The sequence below is a fragment of the Suricata suricatta genome, chromosome 9 (genome assembly GCF_006229205.1).
Source record: "Suricata suricatta isolate VVHF042 chromosome 9, meerkat_22Aug2017_6uvM2_HiC, whole genome shotgun sequence".
Classification (NCBI taxonomy): domain Eukaryota; kingdom Metazoa; phylum Chordata; class Mammalia; order Carnivora; family Herpestidae; genus Suricata; species Suricata suricatta.
This window is the reverse complement of record NC_043708.1, coordinates 63,129,132-63,147,807: the sequence shown is the minus strand read 5'-3', so window position 1 is coordinate 63,147,807 and position 18,676 is coordinate 63,129,132. Positions and strand designations below refer to the sequence as shown.

The 18,676-nt window shown below is 35.8% G+C and overlaps 1 protein-coding gene, 1 non-coding gene and 1 pseudogene across 7 annotated transcripts in view; 1 reads left to right on the top strand and 2 right to left on the bottom strand.

Moving 5' to 3' along the window:
- Positions 1-18,676, bottom strand: part of HECTD1 (HECT domain E3 ubiquitin protein ligase 1) — an 87,712-nt gene that overhangs the window by 46,976 nt on the left and 22,060 nt on the right. For all 6 annotated transcript variants that reach the window (XM_029952974.1, XM_029952977.1, XM_029952975.1 and 3 more), the window contains 9 exons: positions 16,081-16,308; positions 14,804-15,085; positions 14,438-14,708; positions 13,890-13,966; positions 13,706-13,804; positions 10,971-11,085; positions 10,188-10,362; positions 1,564-1,702; positions 1,211-1,381 (listed from right to left, as the gene is read on the bottom strand). In XM_029952974.1, coding sequence (XP_029808834.1) covers positions 1,211-1,381; positions 1,564-1,702; positions 10,188-10,362; positions 10,971-11,085; positions 13,706-13,804; positions 13,890-13,966; positions 14,438-14,708; positions 14,804-15,085; positions 16,081-16,308 — 1,557 coding nt within the window. The remainder of the gene's footprint in view (positions 1-1,210; positions 1,382-1,563; positions 1,703-10,187; positions 10,363-10,970; positions 11,086-13,705; positions 13,805-13,889; positions 13,967-14,437; positions 14,709-14,803; positions 15,086-16,080; positions 16,309-18,676) is intronic.
- LOC115303231 lies at positions 5,753-5,843 on the top strand. Its single transcript, XR_003913922.1, has one exon. It is a non-coding gene; the product is annotated as a small nucleolar RNA SNORA15 (small nucleolar RNA).
- LOC115302973 lies at positions 8,997-9,318 on the bottom strand (annotated as a pseudogene).

Below are 18,676 nucleotides of genomic sequence, written 5' to 3'. Positions count from 1 at the left end.
ATAAACTTAAAAAAAAATCATGGGTATATATATTTTTTAATGTTTTATTTATTTTTGATACAGAGAGAGACAGAGCATGAGAGGGGGAGGGGCAGAGAGAGAAGGAGACACAGAACCGGAAGTAGGCTCCAGGCTCTGAGCTAGCTGTCTGCACAGAGCCTGATGCGGGGCTTGAACCCATGAACGTGAGATCTGACCTGAGCCAAAGCCAGAGGCTTAACTGACTGAGCCACCCAGGCGCCCCTATGGGTGTATGTTTAATGAGTAACAATATATTTACAAAGTCTCCCTATTAATTACTTATTAATTATGAAAAGAAAAACTAAATCTATGATAGAAAAACCAAACATAACCAAGTGATCCAAGTAACATCATCAGCAAGAAAGCAGACACTGTGTACCTCTAAGAGAAGGCACATTATACACTGAGAAAAACCTAACATCCCCTCTGGTTTCTCTGCTAAAAACACATAACCTAATAATAATCATCATCTAACTACCTAGAATCACAACCGCAAAGTAAGGGTCACTGTCCAAATTAACTCATCTGTCCTCTTCACAAATGCCCAGGCTATGAAAGAAAAAGAAAGGCTGCGTTCTCAGGAACATGATAAATAAATGTAATACATGCTCCTGGATTAGATTCTGGACCAGGGGGAAAAACTGCCATTAAGGACAACAGCAAATTTGAATATGGTTTTTAAATTAGATATAGTTTTATGGAAATATTAAATTTCCTAACTTTGATAACTATGCCAAGATTATAAAAGAGAATATCCTGGTCTTTTGGTGGAGTTTCAGGGTGTTAAAAGAGATGGATGTAAATAATCCATCCTGTTATTTTAAAATAATCTCCATGCCCAGCGAGGGATTCAAATTCACAACCCTGAGATCAACAGCCGCATAGTCTACCTACTAAATTAGCCAGGTGCCCCTCAAATATGTCTTAAATGTACACACAAACGCAGTGTCTGTGCAAAGTAGATGGGGCAAAATGTCAAAAATTAGTGAATTTATAAAGAACACTCTGGTACTCTATTTGCAATTTTTTGGTAAGTTTTAAATTTTGTCAGTAATTTTTTAAAGTGACCAAATTTTTAAAAATTATAGCACTATATCACACTGCCATTATTTTGTCAAAAGCCATCATAAATTAGAACTTTCTCAAAAGAAACCCTCTTCCGTATAACCCTGCAATCAAGATCACTCACTTTTTCTGGTTTTGATTCCTCTTCATTCTCATCATCAGAGGAAGGACCTGCCAAAGTTGACACTTTGCTAATTACACCAAGTCTGGCTAGCTGATCCAAAAAAATATCACCACCTTTATCTACCAAATCCCTTATGATCTGCAAAGCCAGCAAGTGACCATCATCATCATCCTGGGAGGAAACAAAAAGGAAATTACAGGAAAATGATAAAAGTTTAGTTGCCTAAAGTAGAAAAATGCAGTTATTTCACAGACAAAACAATTGACTAAAATTAGGACAAAAGTTAAATTTTACTGACCACTGTCTAAAGGAAATTAAAGCTACAGGAGTTTCAAAAAAGATAAAAAGCTGACCTCCTGATCAAGGACGGTTGCAGTGATTTCCACTAGTACTGTAGGCAAATTGTGACCGACATCAGAATCACAAACTTCTTTTAAGAGTGCTTCAGAGCAAAAATGAATCATTTTTCGAATCAGAGCAAGACTTGCCTTCCTTAAAAAATAAAAAATAAAATAATTTTAGGAAGCCAGGATAAGGAGCTAAAATAAAATACAACTATACATTAATGAAAACTAAAATATCCAATGGTAAGTTTTATACATGCTGAAAAGTACACTTTAATAAACGTATACAGGGGCACCTGGTGGCTCAGTCAGTTAAGCGTCTGACTTCAGCTCAGGACATGATCTCGCGTTTCATGAGTTTCAGCCCTGAATCGGGCTCTGTGCTGACAGCTCAGAGCCTGGAGCCTGCTTCAGATGCTGTGTCTCCCTCTCTCTCTGCTCCTCCCCCCACCTCCCTCCCTCTCTCTCTCTCAAAACTAAACAGTTTTGAGTAAAAAAGTTTTTAAAGTATACAAAAGAGGGGCGCCTGGGTGGCTCAGTCGGTTGAGTGTCCGACTTCAGCTCAGGTCAGATCTCACGTTTGTGGGTTCGAGCCCCGCGTCGGGCTCTGTGCTGACAGCTAGCCCAGAGCCTGGAGCCTGCTTCAGATTCTGTGTCTCCCTCTCTCTCTGCCCCTGCCCGCTCATGCTCTGTCTCTGTCTCAAAAATAAATAAAACATTAAAAAAAAAATTAAAAAAAAAAAAGATTTAAAGTATACAAAAGATAACACAATACTAGCAGTAGTTTATGTTCACTTTTTAAAGGCAATTTCACTAATTTTCTCTTGTTAATACAGTAAACTCATCAAAATTGAAATTATCTCAGGGCGCCTGGGTGGCTCAGTTGGTTAAGTGTCCAACTGCAGCTCAGGTATGACCTCACAGTTCATTAAGTTCGAGCCCCGGGTTGGGCTCTGTGCTGACAGCTTGGAGCCTGGAGCTTGCTTCAAATTCTGTGTCTCTCCTTCTCCCTCTGCCCCTCCCCTGCTCACCTTCTGTCTCTCGCTATCTCTCTCAAAAAAATAAACATTAAAAAAAATTTTTTTAAGAAATTATCTTTATAATTTTTATAATTTTCTTAACTGTGCTTGCTATTCCATTTTATATTTAACAGCATGACTATTAACATGTCATGACAATTTTAGAAAATCAAGTAAAGAATAAGGTGCAACTATCTTAAAATTCCCTCTAACCCAAAACACAAAGGTCTCACTTAAAACACCTGGTAATTTATATGGAAATCAAACTTCAAATTAAGCATCTTTGTCCTCTGTCAAATTTAAACTCATAGTCATTACAGTTATGTCTCATATAAGTGAAAATAAGAGATCCTAGTAATCCCACATCCCTAAATATTCCAACTGTTAACAATGTGGCATGTCTCCTTTTCCTTCTCATCCACTGCTTTGCTCAGAATATAGATACTCAGTAAAATCACACAAACTAATGTCAGTTTTTTAACAAGCAACCCCTTCTTTTAAAGTAAAATAAACACATATCCACATACTTTTAAATACAATAGACTAAAAGGAATTACATAAAAGACAATACAGGATCTATTACATAATAGACAATAGTTCATTTAACACATATTTTCTAAGCATAGAACAAAATCCTAGGCACCAAGCTGTAGATATCATTAACTTTGAGGCAACTTGCACAGGAAAGGATGGAAAGACAAAACTGCTACTAAAATCCATGAAAGCACGTACACAACTGTACTTCTATCGCATGATATGTATCCTTACTCTCTCTGGCTGAAGTTCCTAAGACCAAACATTCTTCAACTAGGAAAAGTATTTTATAACAAATTCATGTACGTTATAGAAAATGGTAGGTCAATGGACAGCAAACTGCCCTAAGAGTATTAGTTCCTTCCAGTTTTTGTTACTTATATTTGGTTATAAAATAAAAATGTTTATATATTATCCGTCACTATCGCACTAAGCCACTGTAAGCCATAAAAAAGCCAACCCTTTTATGTATTTTAAAAACACTACATTTAATCTTTACAACAAACCCTATGAAGTGGGTTTCATCAGCTCAGTTTTAGAGATGAATAAAAGTGAAACAAAGAAAGGTAAGTAAATCTACTAAGGTCACAGGTCTAATACATTACAGAACCTAAACTCAAACTCCTCTGTTAACTAATATATTATAAATAGTACCCAGAACCTAAAATTTTCCTGTTTAACACTATTATATAAATTGTGACCATTTAGCTTACAGGTTTTTCTATTGTAAATAGCACTATTTTTGTGGTAACAGTGTTATTTCTTCAGTGAAAGGATTTTTGGATCAAAAGGTCTAAAAACTTTCTTATGTACTGAATGTGTATCAGTACTGAATCCATATTTGGCAAACTGATTTTTAAAAAGGCTATTAACCAAACAAAATGAACGGACCTTTAGGCTATTATACTAAGTAATAATGAATGCTATCACGCATATGGAATCTAAAAAAACAAGTCAACTCATAGAGTTGACAGAGTAGAAAAATGGCTGCCAGGGACTGAGGGCAAGGGAACTGATGAATGAGGTGTGAGATCTAATGTAAAACATGACGACTACAGCTAATAACGCCATGCTGTGTAACTGAAACCTGCTGAACTTAAACATTTACACACACACACACACACACAAATAAATATGTGATATGTTGGATGTGTTAATTTACAAGATGAGAATCCTTTCACAAGGTGTTCCTATATCAAATCACCAAGACATACACACTTTAAAAATCCTACAATTTTATGCCAATTCTACTTCAACAATTATATCTAATATTTTTCCATGTCAGTTTCTTAAACACTTTGCTATGTCTTCAATTCATTTATTTAAATATGCTCAAATTTTTACCAAAAACTTTTGTGTGTTTGTTGTATTAAAAAAAAACAACAACAGTATCCTTTGGTCACTTGCTAACAAATAAATACCATTCTGTTGCATATTTATCTGGATTATGAGTTTATATTGCTGGAACTCTTTTGGCTGTGGGTAATATTGGTTCCGATATGTAGCTTGTTTTTCTTTTTAATAGACTAAATTTAAATGACAATCTAAATAAATTTAACATGATGGTACTAAAACTAGTCTTGAAAGTCTTTGTTCCTATCAAATTCTGGTAAACATTTAAGGATATTCTTTTCCTCAGGTTTTTAAAAAATTTCCTTTAAATTCACCTAGAATTTGGTTAGATATACAGTGTAAAGGACTAATAACCTGATCTTTCTGAACCAAACACAAAGGAGACATTCTTTTATTTTTTTAAGTTAGTTTATTTGGCGGGGGTGGAGAGGGAGAAGGAGAGCAGGATCACATACAAGAGCAGGGGAGGAACAAAGGAGGAGAGAGAAAATCCTAAGTCCCTACGTGGGGCTCAATCCCAGGACCCTGGAATCATGACCTGAGCCAAAATTAAGAGTCAGTTGTTCAACCGAATGAGCCACCAAGGTGCTCCACAAAGCAGACATTCTAATGCCATTTAATAATCCTCTCTCTCTCAAATGATCTACGAAATCTCCATTATAACACATTCAATTCCTATATATTACTGGCTCAATTTGAGGGGAGGGGGGAGCTAGCCTATTGCACTGATTAATAAAATCTTACATTAGTTATCATAAAGGTTTAATTACTGTAAGTTTACACTAGCTGTTCAGATTATTAAATTCTCACCCATTCATTCTTCTAGATGAATTTTAAGATTATCTATCAAGTTCTAAAACAAATTCTGTAGTTATTTTTAAAATTGCATAATCTATGAATTAATTTTGGCAGAATCTATATCTTTACACTATTTAATATCTTTGTCCAAGGACAATTTCCCCTTTTATTCACCAAGTCTTACTTTTTTCTCAAAAAAATTGTGATAAAAACATTGGACCCTCAAGGATTTCTGCTAAAAAGTAAACTCAATCTTTGTCCAGTTATTGACACTAATTCCAAAGTTGTTTACCAAACCTCTTAAAAATTCTATGTAGCCTTTCTTCAAAAACAAAGTATAAAGTCCTCAGTCCAATCATACATAAATATATAAATCAAATTATTATGTTGTATACTTTTAATTAATACAATTGTATCTCTATAAAACTGGAGGGGAAAATCTTAAAATAATGTTTTTACATACTACACCACCATTAAAAGTGCCCTCCCATGAGGCATGTCTGAATACTGTGTTCCTTTTTTCAGTAGTTTACACAGCCAGACATCATGCAAAAGTAAAGTCGTCTCTTTAAAATGCCTACAATACCCTCTTTCTCTGCTCCTCCCCTACTTGTGCTCTGTCTCTCTCAGTCTCTCAAAAATAAATAAATGTAAAAAAAAAAATTTTTTTTTTTTAAAAGAGGGGTGCCTGGGTAGCTCAGTCAGTTAAGCGTGACTTCAGCTCAGGTCATGATCTCATACTCGTGAGTTCGAGGTCAGCATTGGGCTCTATGCTGACAGCTCAGAGCCTAGAGCCTGCTTCAAATTCTGTGTCTCCCTTGGTCTCTCTCTCTCTCTGCTGCCCCCCTACTTGTGCTCTGTCTCTCTCTGTCTCTCAAAAATAAATAAACGTAAAAAAATTTTTTTTAAATATCTACAATTCATAGCATACCATTCTAGGAAGGAAGGAAGGAAGGAAGGAAGGAAAAAGAGGGACCTGGATGGCTCAGTTGGTTAAGCATCTGACTCTTGATTTTGGCTCAGGTCATGAGCTCACATAGTTCATGGGATCGAGCCCTGTGTCAAGCCTCACAGAGCCTGTTTGGGATTCTCTCTCTCTCTCTCTCTCTCTCTCTCTCTCTCTCAAAATAAATACACATTAAAAAAAAAAAAAAAGACGGAAGGAAAGAAGGAAAGAAGAAAGGAAATTGCTTTTAATTGTTTAAAAGCCCTGGGGCACCTGGGTGGCTTAGTTAGGCATCTGACTTGGGCTCAGGTCATGATCTCAGTTTGTGAGTCTGAGCCCTGCGTAGGGCTCTGTGCTGACAGCTCTTCATAGCCTGGAACCTGCTTCGGATTCTGTGTCTCCCACTCTCTCTGCCCCTCCCCCGCTTGCTCGCTCGCTCTCACTCTCTCATATCTCTCAAAAATAAACATTAAAAAAATTTTTTTAAGCCTTTACTAAGATGTCATATGCTTTTTGTTTCCTAAGCAGACACTGTCCATTACAGACTACTGACAGATAACAGCTGAAGTCCATACACATAGACCCTCCTTTAACAGTATGATCAGAGTACATATGCTGAGTCTTCTAATCAATTCTTAAAATGAGGGTACCCGGGTAGTTCAATTTGCTGTGTGTCCAACTCATGATTTCAGCTCAGGTCATGATCTCACGATTCCTGAGATGGAGCCCCGCATTGGGCTTCACACTAACAGCACAGAGCCTGCTTGGGACTTTCTCTCTCTCCCTCTCTCTCTCTCTCTGCCCCTCTCCTGCTCACATCCTCTCTCTCAAAATAAGTAAATAAACTTAAAAAAATCCTAAAATGAAACGGTAAAAAGTCAGGTTATAACCTACTCCCCCTCATTTTTAATTTTTTTAATGTTGCTAAATCATTCTGTAAGTGGATCTTTTTCAAATACATCTAAAATATTAGGCACTATGCTAAACACTTAATCACATCTAATTTTTTTCTCTTGCCTAAAAAGAGTTTAGTGTAATTATCTCCACCTTAGAAATAAATCAATTAAGATCAAAGAAGTTAAGTACTTTGCTCATGGCCACCTATCTATAAATGGCAATGCTGGCATTTGGACCCACTATGCACTGACTCCAGAGGCTGAGCTCTTACCTAAAACTTAGGCTTTCTTACTTGACATAATTAAATGTGTCTAATTATTACCTGGGAGATTTGGGCATCAAATGTACTCAACTAAAATTATATTTAGATAATCTTAAAACATTTAAAAGAGTGACAGGAAATGACCATCTAATAAAGGAACTCTCTTATATGGTGGCATACTTTATAATTTTCTGATGACCTTACCATGAAACAATTTTCCAAATGTATCAGGATTCTTTTATTGTCATGACAGCTAATCCTCTAAAATTTCCAGGTCAAATTATCTTATTCAAAAACGACCTTGCTCGCTCCTCAGGATGATTCTAAGTTTTATTTAAAAAAAAAAAAAAAAAAAAAAAAAAAGGTAGCCCCACTAACACCTACATCTCTGCAGCTATTTGGAGAAGAATAAAACCAAGTACTTCATGTTCACAGTGAATTACCTCCTGACACTCTTCTCCTACTTAAAGCAGACTGCTTGCACTTTAATGTCAACTCTTAGGCACTTGATCCTAAAAAACTACATGTTCTAAAGACCTCCTTAACTTAAAATGACCAAAATAAAATTCTCAATCATTCAGCCAAAAATTCAGCCAAAAAAAATCTTCACCCCTTCCTTTCTCTCATCACTCACATCAAACTGGTCATCAATCCCTTATACAACCCATGTCTCAACCTTCTGAATATATTCCCACCAATCCAGCCAAGGGTTTGAGGTTTGTATCACAATGAACTGTTTAACAGTCTTCTTGCTCTCCCTCAGTCTTTTTCTCCACTGGGCTGCCAGTGTAATCTTTATAAACCACAAAATCAACTATGACAAATATCCTCACAGGTATTTAATGACCCTCCTTTCACTGTGGAATAAAGTCCATGCTCATTATCATGGGCCACAAGGGCCTTTATAGGTCATAAAGGCTCTTACTTTAAAATATTATTCACTGAGCTATCCAAACATATCGTATGAATGCGAACATACTTCGTTAATACTAAGATACTTGCAACTGCTAACAAAGTACACTCACTCATACACTAAATATTTACTGAGTACCTACTAAGTATCAAGCCCTATTCTATACCCCCTTGTCTTTGCAGGAATACAGCAGTACACAAGGCAAGCTCTCGTGGAGTTTACTTTAAAGGGAAGAAAAACAATAAAACAAAAGTCAAAGAAGAGCATGATTTCAAACAGTAAAAGCTCTATGAAGACAGTAAAACATCATAATTTATGTGAAATGCATCCTAAGGGTAAATTTAAACTAGGTGGATAAATGTCAATGGATATAACATTTGAACCGAGATCTAAATGATATGAGGCAACAAACCATTCAAAAGACCCAAGGACAGGGGTGCCTGGGCAGCTCGATCAGTCAAGCGTCTAACTTTGGTTCAGGGTGTGATCTCAGAGTTCACAGGTTGAGCCCCTCATTGGTTGACAGCTGACAATGTGGAACCTGCTTGGGATTCTCCCCCTCTCCCTCTCTCTGTTCCTCCCCCACTGGTGTACTCTATCTTAAAATAAATAAAATTTAAAAAGTTCAACTGCACATAAGCAACATCCTACATGTGAAAAAATTAACTGAACTACAGATTAAATACTGAAAAAAGTTAAGTTTACTGTACTTTATTTTACTTAACAATCTAGGAAGTTTGCAGCCATCAGCAGTTCCAGTGCAATTTTAAGGTGCAAATGGAATTCAGGAATCCCTATGGAGCTGTTAGTATAGCAAATCTTCTACTTAAAATACATGTATACTTTTGATAGCATACTTTAAGGGATCTCTCTAAAACTGACTTCATTAGTTTCATTCTCAGAAAAACTGACCATGCCTCTCTTAACATGGCTTTTAATGTTCCAGATGTTAGTGCACGTTCTCTTTTTACAATAATTCATGACCATATGAAGATATCAACTTGACATACATGGTTTCAGTGCCTTCATAGACACCACAGGTTTTCTCTCTCCATCCATTATGTTCTTAGGAAATTCTAATTTACTTTAATAGTTTCTTGTCAGCCCTACAGCCATCACAGCAGGTCCCCACACACCACCACAGCCCCTACTCCAGGGCTGCCCCACCACAACCAGCTGTCTGCTGCCAAAGGTCTAAATCCCATTTTTTTAAAAATGTTTTATTTATTTAGAGAGTGCACAGGGGAGGGGGAATGAGAGGAGGACAGAGATCTGAAGAGGGCTCTGCACTGAAGGCAGCAAGTCTAATGGGGGGCTCAAACTCACAAACTGCAGGATCATAACCTGAGCTGAAGTCGAACAATCAGCTGACTGAGCCACTCAGGTGCCTAAATCTCCCTTCTAAATAAAATTTTCTTCACTTTGCACAGCCTGATTAGCTGTTAAATCATCTAAATTCCTAGACAACTCTGATGGTATGTCTAATTACTCACCACTCTGCATGATTACTCACATCTTCCTTACTAATCTGCAATGGTAAACAAAAGCCAAGTCCCCTTTATTTGGGGAACTCTTCCAATAACCATCTCGTACTGCCTCTATCAAAAAGGCCTCCATAAAGCTCAATAAATGTTCGCTGTACTTAACAAAACTTCTCTAGAGCTGATGTTCAGAGACCTACAAAAACTCTTAGGAATCTAGTCGTCTTCACTTTCTAAACTCCTTAAGTCAGATCCGAAGATTTAACTCTCCAATCAAATTTCCAATCTAACTTTTTATGATACCTAACAATCTAATTTATGATACCTTTTCAACATTAAAATAAAGTCAATCTTCTTGGAAGAGGGAGATAAACGGTATAAAAATGGCACAATAATTTAACTAGTAAACAGAAATACTATGAATAACTACCTTATCGAAGGCAGCATAGTTTGCTGAAATGTCTGTGCAAACACCGGCAATAACCTTTTCAAGTATATGGGTGCCATTTCCGGATCTCCTTTTGGCTCACTGCATTCTTCTTCATCTTTGTTTGTATCTTTCTTTTTCTTATCATCTCCTTTATTAACTGGACACATCCAATCACCTACAGATAAACATTGTTCAATAAATAAACTTTTGGAAAAGTTCTCTCTCAATGGGAAAAAAAACATTAAGAAGTATTCAATTTCAAACCATAATTATCCCTAAATAACAATATTAAATTGAAATTAAGATAATATATCAAACGTGTTTGTAAGAACACTGTTCCAATTTTTTTGTATGTATGCTGCCAAAGCAAGTGCAGGAATGCTAAAGAACGTTAGTCCCACCAATAAACTGAATCTCAACAAAATTATTCTGGATATTCCACTTGATTCCAGAAATTATTTCATAAAGGCTCTGCATTATCTACTCTGTGAAAACTTGAAAATCTGGTCAAAGTATTTCATCTATACAATACCCAACTATTCTTTATGACAGTCCCATGCCCGTTAAACTTTTCTCATTCTGGAATCACGCACCCACATTCTCAAAGTACACTAAACAGCACACTATTAAAGGTTTATCCAGTGTGAAAGTATATGTATATAATTACTTGACTTCAGAGAAATAATTTATATAATGTTAATATATATACAAAAAGCTACACCTGTAAAAGTAAAGCTGAAAAGTAACAGCAGATGGCTTAAAAGCAAAGATTTTACCACTCACCTGGAGACTGAAGAATAGCTACTACTTCACTGTGGCCCCTTTCCCGAGCTTTATCTAACGGAGTTTTTCCATCTTCATCTCTCAGATCTGGGTTTGCACCATGCCGTAACAGAGTCTAGAAAAGGGAAGCATGTAATTTGAATATAAGAACTGACACCTAATTTCTTCAATATCTAACTCTGTAATCATCAGATTGTACCCAAAGGTTTCAGAACCTCATAATCACCTAAAGCAGGCACCAATTCAAATCACTACATTTCTGCAAATATCACCTTAGAAGTAGTCTATCTTGAAAATACTACAAATTAATTTCACTTGGTTGTTTATTAACAATTCAAATTAAGTTCATTCACATCTGAACCTAACATCTTCTCCATCAAACTCCTCTTCCCAATTTCCTTTTTAAGACAGAGGTACTAGTATGAGTCTGTGACATGGTAATTTCCTCATTTCCTATGTAGTATCAATTACCAAGTTAAATCAATTCTCCTAGAATGAACTACAAAATCTATCTCTTAAATACTAATTCACTGTTCACATTTTTTTAATGTTTATTTTGAGAAAGAGACAGAGTGCAAGTGAGGGAGGGGCAAAGAAAGAGGGAGAATCTCATGAACTGTGAGATCATGACCTGAGCTGACACCAAGAGTTGAACGCTTAACCAAATGAGACCCCGGTGCCCCTACTGTTCACTCATTTTTAATGGACACTGGACTCTCACCCTAGCAGACTGTAAGTTCTTTTGAACAGAGAATGCATCTCATGTTTTTATCAGCCTCAGAACTCCAGTTTTCTAAACCTCATGATGATATAATAGACATATCTGACAAATAAGTGAATACATATACACATCTGAAAAGTATGCAGTACTGGCTAAAAAATTAAAACTGCTGGGGTTTGAATCATAATAATTTAGTATTTTACCAAATCTAGGATGCCACACATGTTTAGATATATCAGTAATTACCACTAAGAAAGAAAAAGATGCCAGTTAAATTGTGCAATATATTTTCTTGTTGCTTGGATATTTTTTAAATTTATTTAAAATAGTTTTAAATTTATTTAAAAATTTTTCTTAAACTTAGGATTTTTTTACACATTACTTCAACAACATAAATAAGAAAATATAAATGAACTGTAAGGTATTCTGAAACTTCTTCACATTCTGAGCACAATTCTTCATAATTAACTACTTTTTGATTAAAAATCAACATTTGTATTTCTATAAACAATGCTATCAATCATGTCATAAAGAGCATTAATGATGCAGTATTTGCGACTGGTCTTCTATCAGACAGAATTTTTTATTGCAATTACTAAATCCATTTCACAGTTTTTGATGCATGAACAAGTAATGATACCTATGCTGCAACTTCTATCAGGTCAACAGCAATTAGACAACATTTCCTGTGTAAGAGATGTTAAAATGTGTATGGAAGGGGAAAAGGGATAGTGGCGGTATATCATAGAATCAATTAAAACCATAAAAATCTATGAAGATTAAATGATAAGACATGTTAAATGCCCAAGATACTGGCCAGCACAGTGTAAGTGCTCAGTGAGTACTCCTTATCATATCATTGTTAGTAATAGCAACTATCGCTCACTGTAGGCTGATACATAACCAAGACAGGTTAGGGTTAGATACAATTCATTTGGCTCTTTCTCTCCCACTGAACCACTCATAACTGCAAAACAGTACAGGTCAAAAGAAAAAGGATCAATAAAAAATTTTTATTATCCTTAGAAGCATCAATCTCTCTATAAACTAACCAACTCAAATTGACAGAATTTGGCCTTGAAGAAAACACCTTTCCTAGGGTAGAAAGCTAAGTTGTTACCCCAAATTTTTTGATACTGTAACGATGACAATAACAGCAACTATCATGTGAGCATCTACAATGTGTTGACTACTACACTGTTTTTCATGTATTTTTTCTAATTATAAAAATAATCATGCTATGAATATACATACATTTAATTAATAAAACTGCAAGTCAAATTTTTGCCCAAGGCTACAACAACCTTTTTGCTAATAAGATGAAGTTTGAATCCAAGTGTGCCTGACTTAGGAGCAGACTAACATTGCACTGTGCCAAATTACTTCACAATATGTAAATTCTAGAGACCTAGATCACTCTCACATTTGGTTCAATTCAACCCTTATCATTTGACCTCACTGGACCTCAATTTCTCTCCTAACTGTAAAAAAACCTCCCAAAGTCCTTTGCTAATCTAAGAGTAAAAAATATTATGATTCTTCAGCAAATAAGTTATTTGCTTTTATGATAAATAAAAACAACACAAATATGTGCAAAGTTACTTAGTGGCAAGAGTAAGAAAGAACAAAGTGTTTAGCAACAGGTGACTAGCTGAATAAATTTGTGGTATATTCATACAGGGTAAGTATACACATGTAAAAAAGTTACCCAAATGCCAAAAGGAAAAGGTCTTTAAAATATACTGTTAAATGAAAAAAGCACAGATCAGTGTAAGTAACATGTTACATTTTGTATAAGAAAAGGAGGGAATAAGCACATATATTTTTGTTTGTTATCAGTTAAGAAACACTAAAAAATAAAAAATGCTTACCTACAATGAGCAATGGGGAATGGAGTAAATGGAGATGGCATGGAGGCATGACTTAATCAGAAAAAAAGTTTTTATATCATTCTAATTTTGGAACCATGTAAATGTTAAATATTAAATTAATAATTTAAAAACCTGGATTTTACCTTTGCTACTTGAGGTCTTCCAAAACATGCAGCATAATGTAATGATGATGACCTTTGACCCCTATTAACATCAGCACCTCTTTCACAAAGAAATTCTACCTGTAAAATTATGAAGAATCATAAAGTTGCCTTATTAACAGTTCTATCTTTGATTTAAAACACTAGCTTTTATTTATCAGCTTACCATTTCCTGAGTTCCAAAAGCAGAGGCCCAGTTTAATAGAGTTTGACCCACATCATCCATAAAATTTACTTCAAAGGCTGGAAGTTTGAAGGAGAAAAATAAATTTTTAAAAATAATACTGAACTTCTCTACATTGGGAACCATTTAAAGATTGTTATTAATAACCACTAAATACAGAGCCAATTTTAAACACTTAACTTTACAGAAGTAAATAACCCACAAACAAATTCTAAGAAAAAGTATTCTAAAATGTTTAAACCACTGAGGATCCACAAGGCTTTAAGCCTTAAACATAAAATAAGAAACAAAAAAAACTAAATATATAACACAATTCAACAGGATACAAGTTTCCTTTACGCATTTAATAGGCATTTACTGAGGTCTTACCATGCACCAGGCTGATAATTATATACATGGGGAGAGGATACAGAAGTGGATTATCTGGCTCAAATGCTAAAAATACTGGTCCATAATCTAAAAAACTAGAAATTGCCCATATAATTCCTTATTTCATATAGTTTTCTTTTTATACTTAAATATTTTCCGACCTCCTGTGTCAATTGCGTCTATAAGTGCATCGGTATCTTTACTTCGAATACAGTCTATAAGCTGCCGATGTGAGCGCTCCCCAGAGCTATCCAATCTCCGAAGTCCTGGGATTCTGCCCGTAGATCCAGCACTAGACTTTGGCAAAGCTTTTCGTCCTTCAAATAATAGCACCAAGAGAAGGTCAACCAAACGCATGGTATCAAGCACACATCTTTCATCACCCTGCAATGCACTTTCAATTGAATCTGGAAGTTCTGACCTCAGGAGATCCTAGAAAGGGAATGGGAGAAAGTTTAATATATTTGCATTACACAAAAACACTTTTTCTGAAAGATTAAAAATCAAAGATTCAAAAACACTCTTACGTGTGTGACTACTGGAGAGCCTCTGCAAAGTGTTGAGAGCAGACTTACAATTGTTGACACCTGGTTACTCAATTTGGAATCTGCAGCTGTGGAAGGCGCTCCTGTAGTGCTGCGACCCGGTTTACAAGCTGATGATGGTCCTGATACAGTACCACCAGCAGCAGCCATGCGAGATAACAGCTCCTCAGTTAATCCGTGCTTGGCTAACGGAGCTGGGTCAACACCACGACGCGTAAACCGGTCCGCCAGTGATGCAAAACACCGCAGAGCTCCATCTGAAACCTAATGAGGTAAAGAATATGCATATGGATAAAATTCACCTAACAAGGATTAGAGACTAGTACTGCTAAGTTCATTACTGAGATTATAAAAAAAGGCAGAAAGGCAGCTACAGGAAACATATAAGGTCTAGATTTTAGTACCAGCTCCACATTCTGCTAACTCTATGACCTATGGATATTATTTATTTAACTGCTTAAGGCGCCAGTTCCCTTATATGTGAAATGGGGATAACAGTATCTATAATTCACTGTCTAAGCTTAAATAAGATGATATATGTAAAGAATACCGATGTGCAGTGAAAGCTCAATAAATACTATTATTATGAACAACTCTGCCAACATAACCAATGAATAACCAAAAATAACTAAACGAAATGATAAAAAGGCATTTCAAAGTTCAGTTCTATTTCTAAAGTATGTTCATTCAAAAATACTTTATACATATAAGATTTTGAATACTGTGTCATTTTACTTCAATGAGAACTATCTTTTAACAAAATTATGCTGAATCATCAAATCACACTGAGTATGAGGTAGCTTTAAAAAATTGTGTATTTCTGAAATGTCTTAAATTTTACAAATAAATGTATCATGTTTATAATCTAAACATTTGGGGGCCTAGTTGGTTAAGTATCTGACTTCAGCTCTGGTCATGATCTCATGGTTTGTGAGTTCGAGTCCCACATCAGGCTCTCTGCTGACAGCTTAGAGCCTGGAGCCTGCTTTGGATCTAGGTCTCCCTGTCTCTCTCTGCCCCTCCCTGTGCTCATTCTCTCTCTCTCTCTCTTTCTCTCAAAAATAAAAAAACATTTAACAGAAAATGTTTCACTGCTGAAACAAAAAAGGATTAACATATAGAAATATAAAATGAGAAAAAGAGAAATTTAATTATCACTTCAGCAAGTGAAAAGTTCAAATAACAGTATATCACAGTTATAGAGTATAACTCTATAACATCATTTTTTAATACAAACTATACAACAGCAATTTATTTACCTGATGATCCTCATGTTTTAATAAACTAGATAGAGATTCAACACAAATTTCTAAAGAAGAATCTTGAGGTTCCATTTTGCCACAGAGTCTTGATACCACAGCCATGGCAGAGTGCAATGTATCTTTATGAACCAAGTGTCCACTGTCACGAATGAAGGTAAGCACACAATTTAAGCCACCAGCCTCGAAGACTGCTCCTGACTCACGAGTACATATCAGTTCTAACACCTACAATAGTAAAACAAAATTAACAAAAGAATACAGTAAGTCCAATCTTAATTTTCTAGCATCATAGAAAACATAATACACCCTCTAAGTTAATTAATAGCCATACTTCAAAAAGTAAAGCAAAACAAAGTGAGTATTCTATTTAATTTAGCCCAATACATGCAAAGCATCATCATTTGAAGTGTTATCAATGTTAATAATTGATAGGGCACCTGGTGGCTCAGTCACTTAAGCGACTGACTTTGGCTCAGGTCATGATCTCACAGTTCTTGAGTTCAAGCCCTGCATCAGGCTTTGTCAAGTTGACAGGTCAGAGCCTGGAGCCCGCTTTAGATTCTGCGTCTCCCTCTCTCTCTGCCCTCTCCCAATTGCTCGCTCGCTCTCTCTCTCTCTCTCTCTCCCCCTCTCAAGATAAAATAAAAAATGATTTTAAAAAAATTTTTTAATGTTAAAAATTGATTTGAGGCAGGTGGGAGGCACAAGCTACATTAAACAAAAGCTCTCTGAGGGCTCCTCAATATCAGCTTTCTAGTTAATACCTAGGAATGGGGCACAGAAAGAATATAGAGGCAATTGCAAAAAATTGGTTGAGGGTCTGACTTCAGTTCAAGTCATGATCTCATGGTTCTTGAGTTTGAGCCCCACACGGGGCTCACTGCTGTCAGCTGGAGCCTACCTCAGGTCCTCTATCCCCCTTCTATCCCCCTATCTCTGCCCCTCCCCATCTTGTGCGCTACCAAAAAATAAATATTTAAAAAACCTGATGTATCTTGCATTATGTTATGCATTAAGTGTTCGAAATCCAAGGTATGTTTTATATTTATAGCACATCTTTATTTGGCATAGCCACATCTGAAATGTCCTATATGGCTACTACGTTGGACACTATCAGTTCGGATGGTAAAGACTACATAGCAAGCTAAGCAACTAAAGTAACTGAGCAAAAGTTTTTAAAGGTCCTAGACATTTAAAAAAAAAAAAAAGCAAACACTAAATGCTTACTATTACATTATTCATCATCCTCACACTTACTCTATGAAGGTCAAAACACTGAAAACCAACTTTGATTTTCTAAATTATGTTGTTTAAGGAGTTCGGGTAGAACTTAGGAGTTTAACAAGGTCCACAGATCTTATGGGCATACAAGAAATTTAAACCATTCTTTAAGCAAGAAAAATATTTTCAGCATAAAAATAATATCAGATTTCTAGTTAATACCTGGGAATGGGGCACCGAAAGAATAGAGGCAATTGAAAAAAAAAAACCACAAAACTCAAGCATGAATATTCAAGAGAGGATGAGAGTTTATCTAAGGCAATAACAGAGATCAACAAAAGGAAATAAATCAGAAAAGCACTTGATTATTAACTACATGTGTGGAGTGGTAAAAAAGGAAATAAAGGATAAAGCACAGGTTTGTTTAGAGTGAGTGAAGTTGATGCCAATTATCAAAATAACTGTATCTGTAGTGAAAGATCATGAATTCAGTCATCTAGTAGGAGTTGTCCAACAAGTCTTTGAATATGGAGTCTAGAACTCAAGAGGGAGGTCAGATGACAGATAAGAATGTGTGAATGGTATTGGTGCTACCAGGTAAGGCTGTCTAGGCAAAGTTATACAGTTTTAAGAAAAAAAAAAAAACCTTATAAAATATCACCACTAAAGAATAAATTAGTAACAATAATCTGCAAAAGAAACAGAAAAAGGGAGGGCTGGGTGTAAAAAACAAGAAAAACTTCAAAAATATGAGTCAGTGAATAAATGAGAGAGTAAAATGAAGACCTAAAACATGAAGTGATGTGATTAAGAGAATAAGAGACAAAAAGCTCTAAACAGGAAAACAGGTACCTCATCCTCTTAAGTTACAGACAGAAATAAATCTACAGATGAAGAGACAGAAAATCAAGACAGTAACACCTACAACAGCAGCTCTCCAAGTGTAGAAAAGACATTTTTAGGAATCCTTGAAGTAAAAATTTTTTCTAATACTAATACCATGACTATAATTATCTTTTTTATTGTTTTTTTTCTTAATTTATTTTTGAGAGACACAGGGAGACAGCGTGAGCAGAGGAGGGTCAGAGAGAGAGAAAGACACAGAATCTGAAGCAGGCTCCAGGCTCTGAGCTAGCTGTCAGCCCAGAGCCTGAGGCGGGGCTCGAACCCACGAACCGTGAGATCATGACTTGAGCCTAAGTCAGACACTTAACCGACTGAGTCACCTAGGCACCCCGACTGTAATTATCTTTTTCATTCTCATTCTCTCAGGAGTGTACAGTGGAATTTTCGAGAAGCTGTATGTGATAAAGCAATAGACTGAACGCAGAAGTAGATATGACAATCCACCTGTCTTCTATTAAGCCAGATA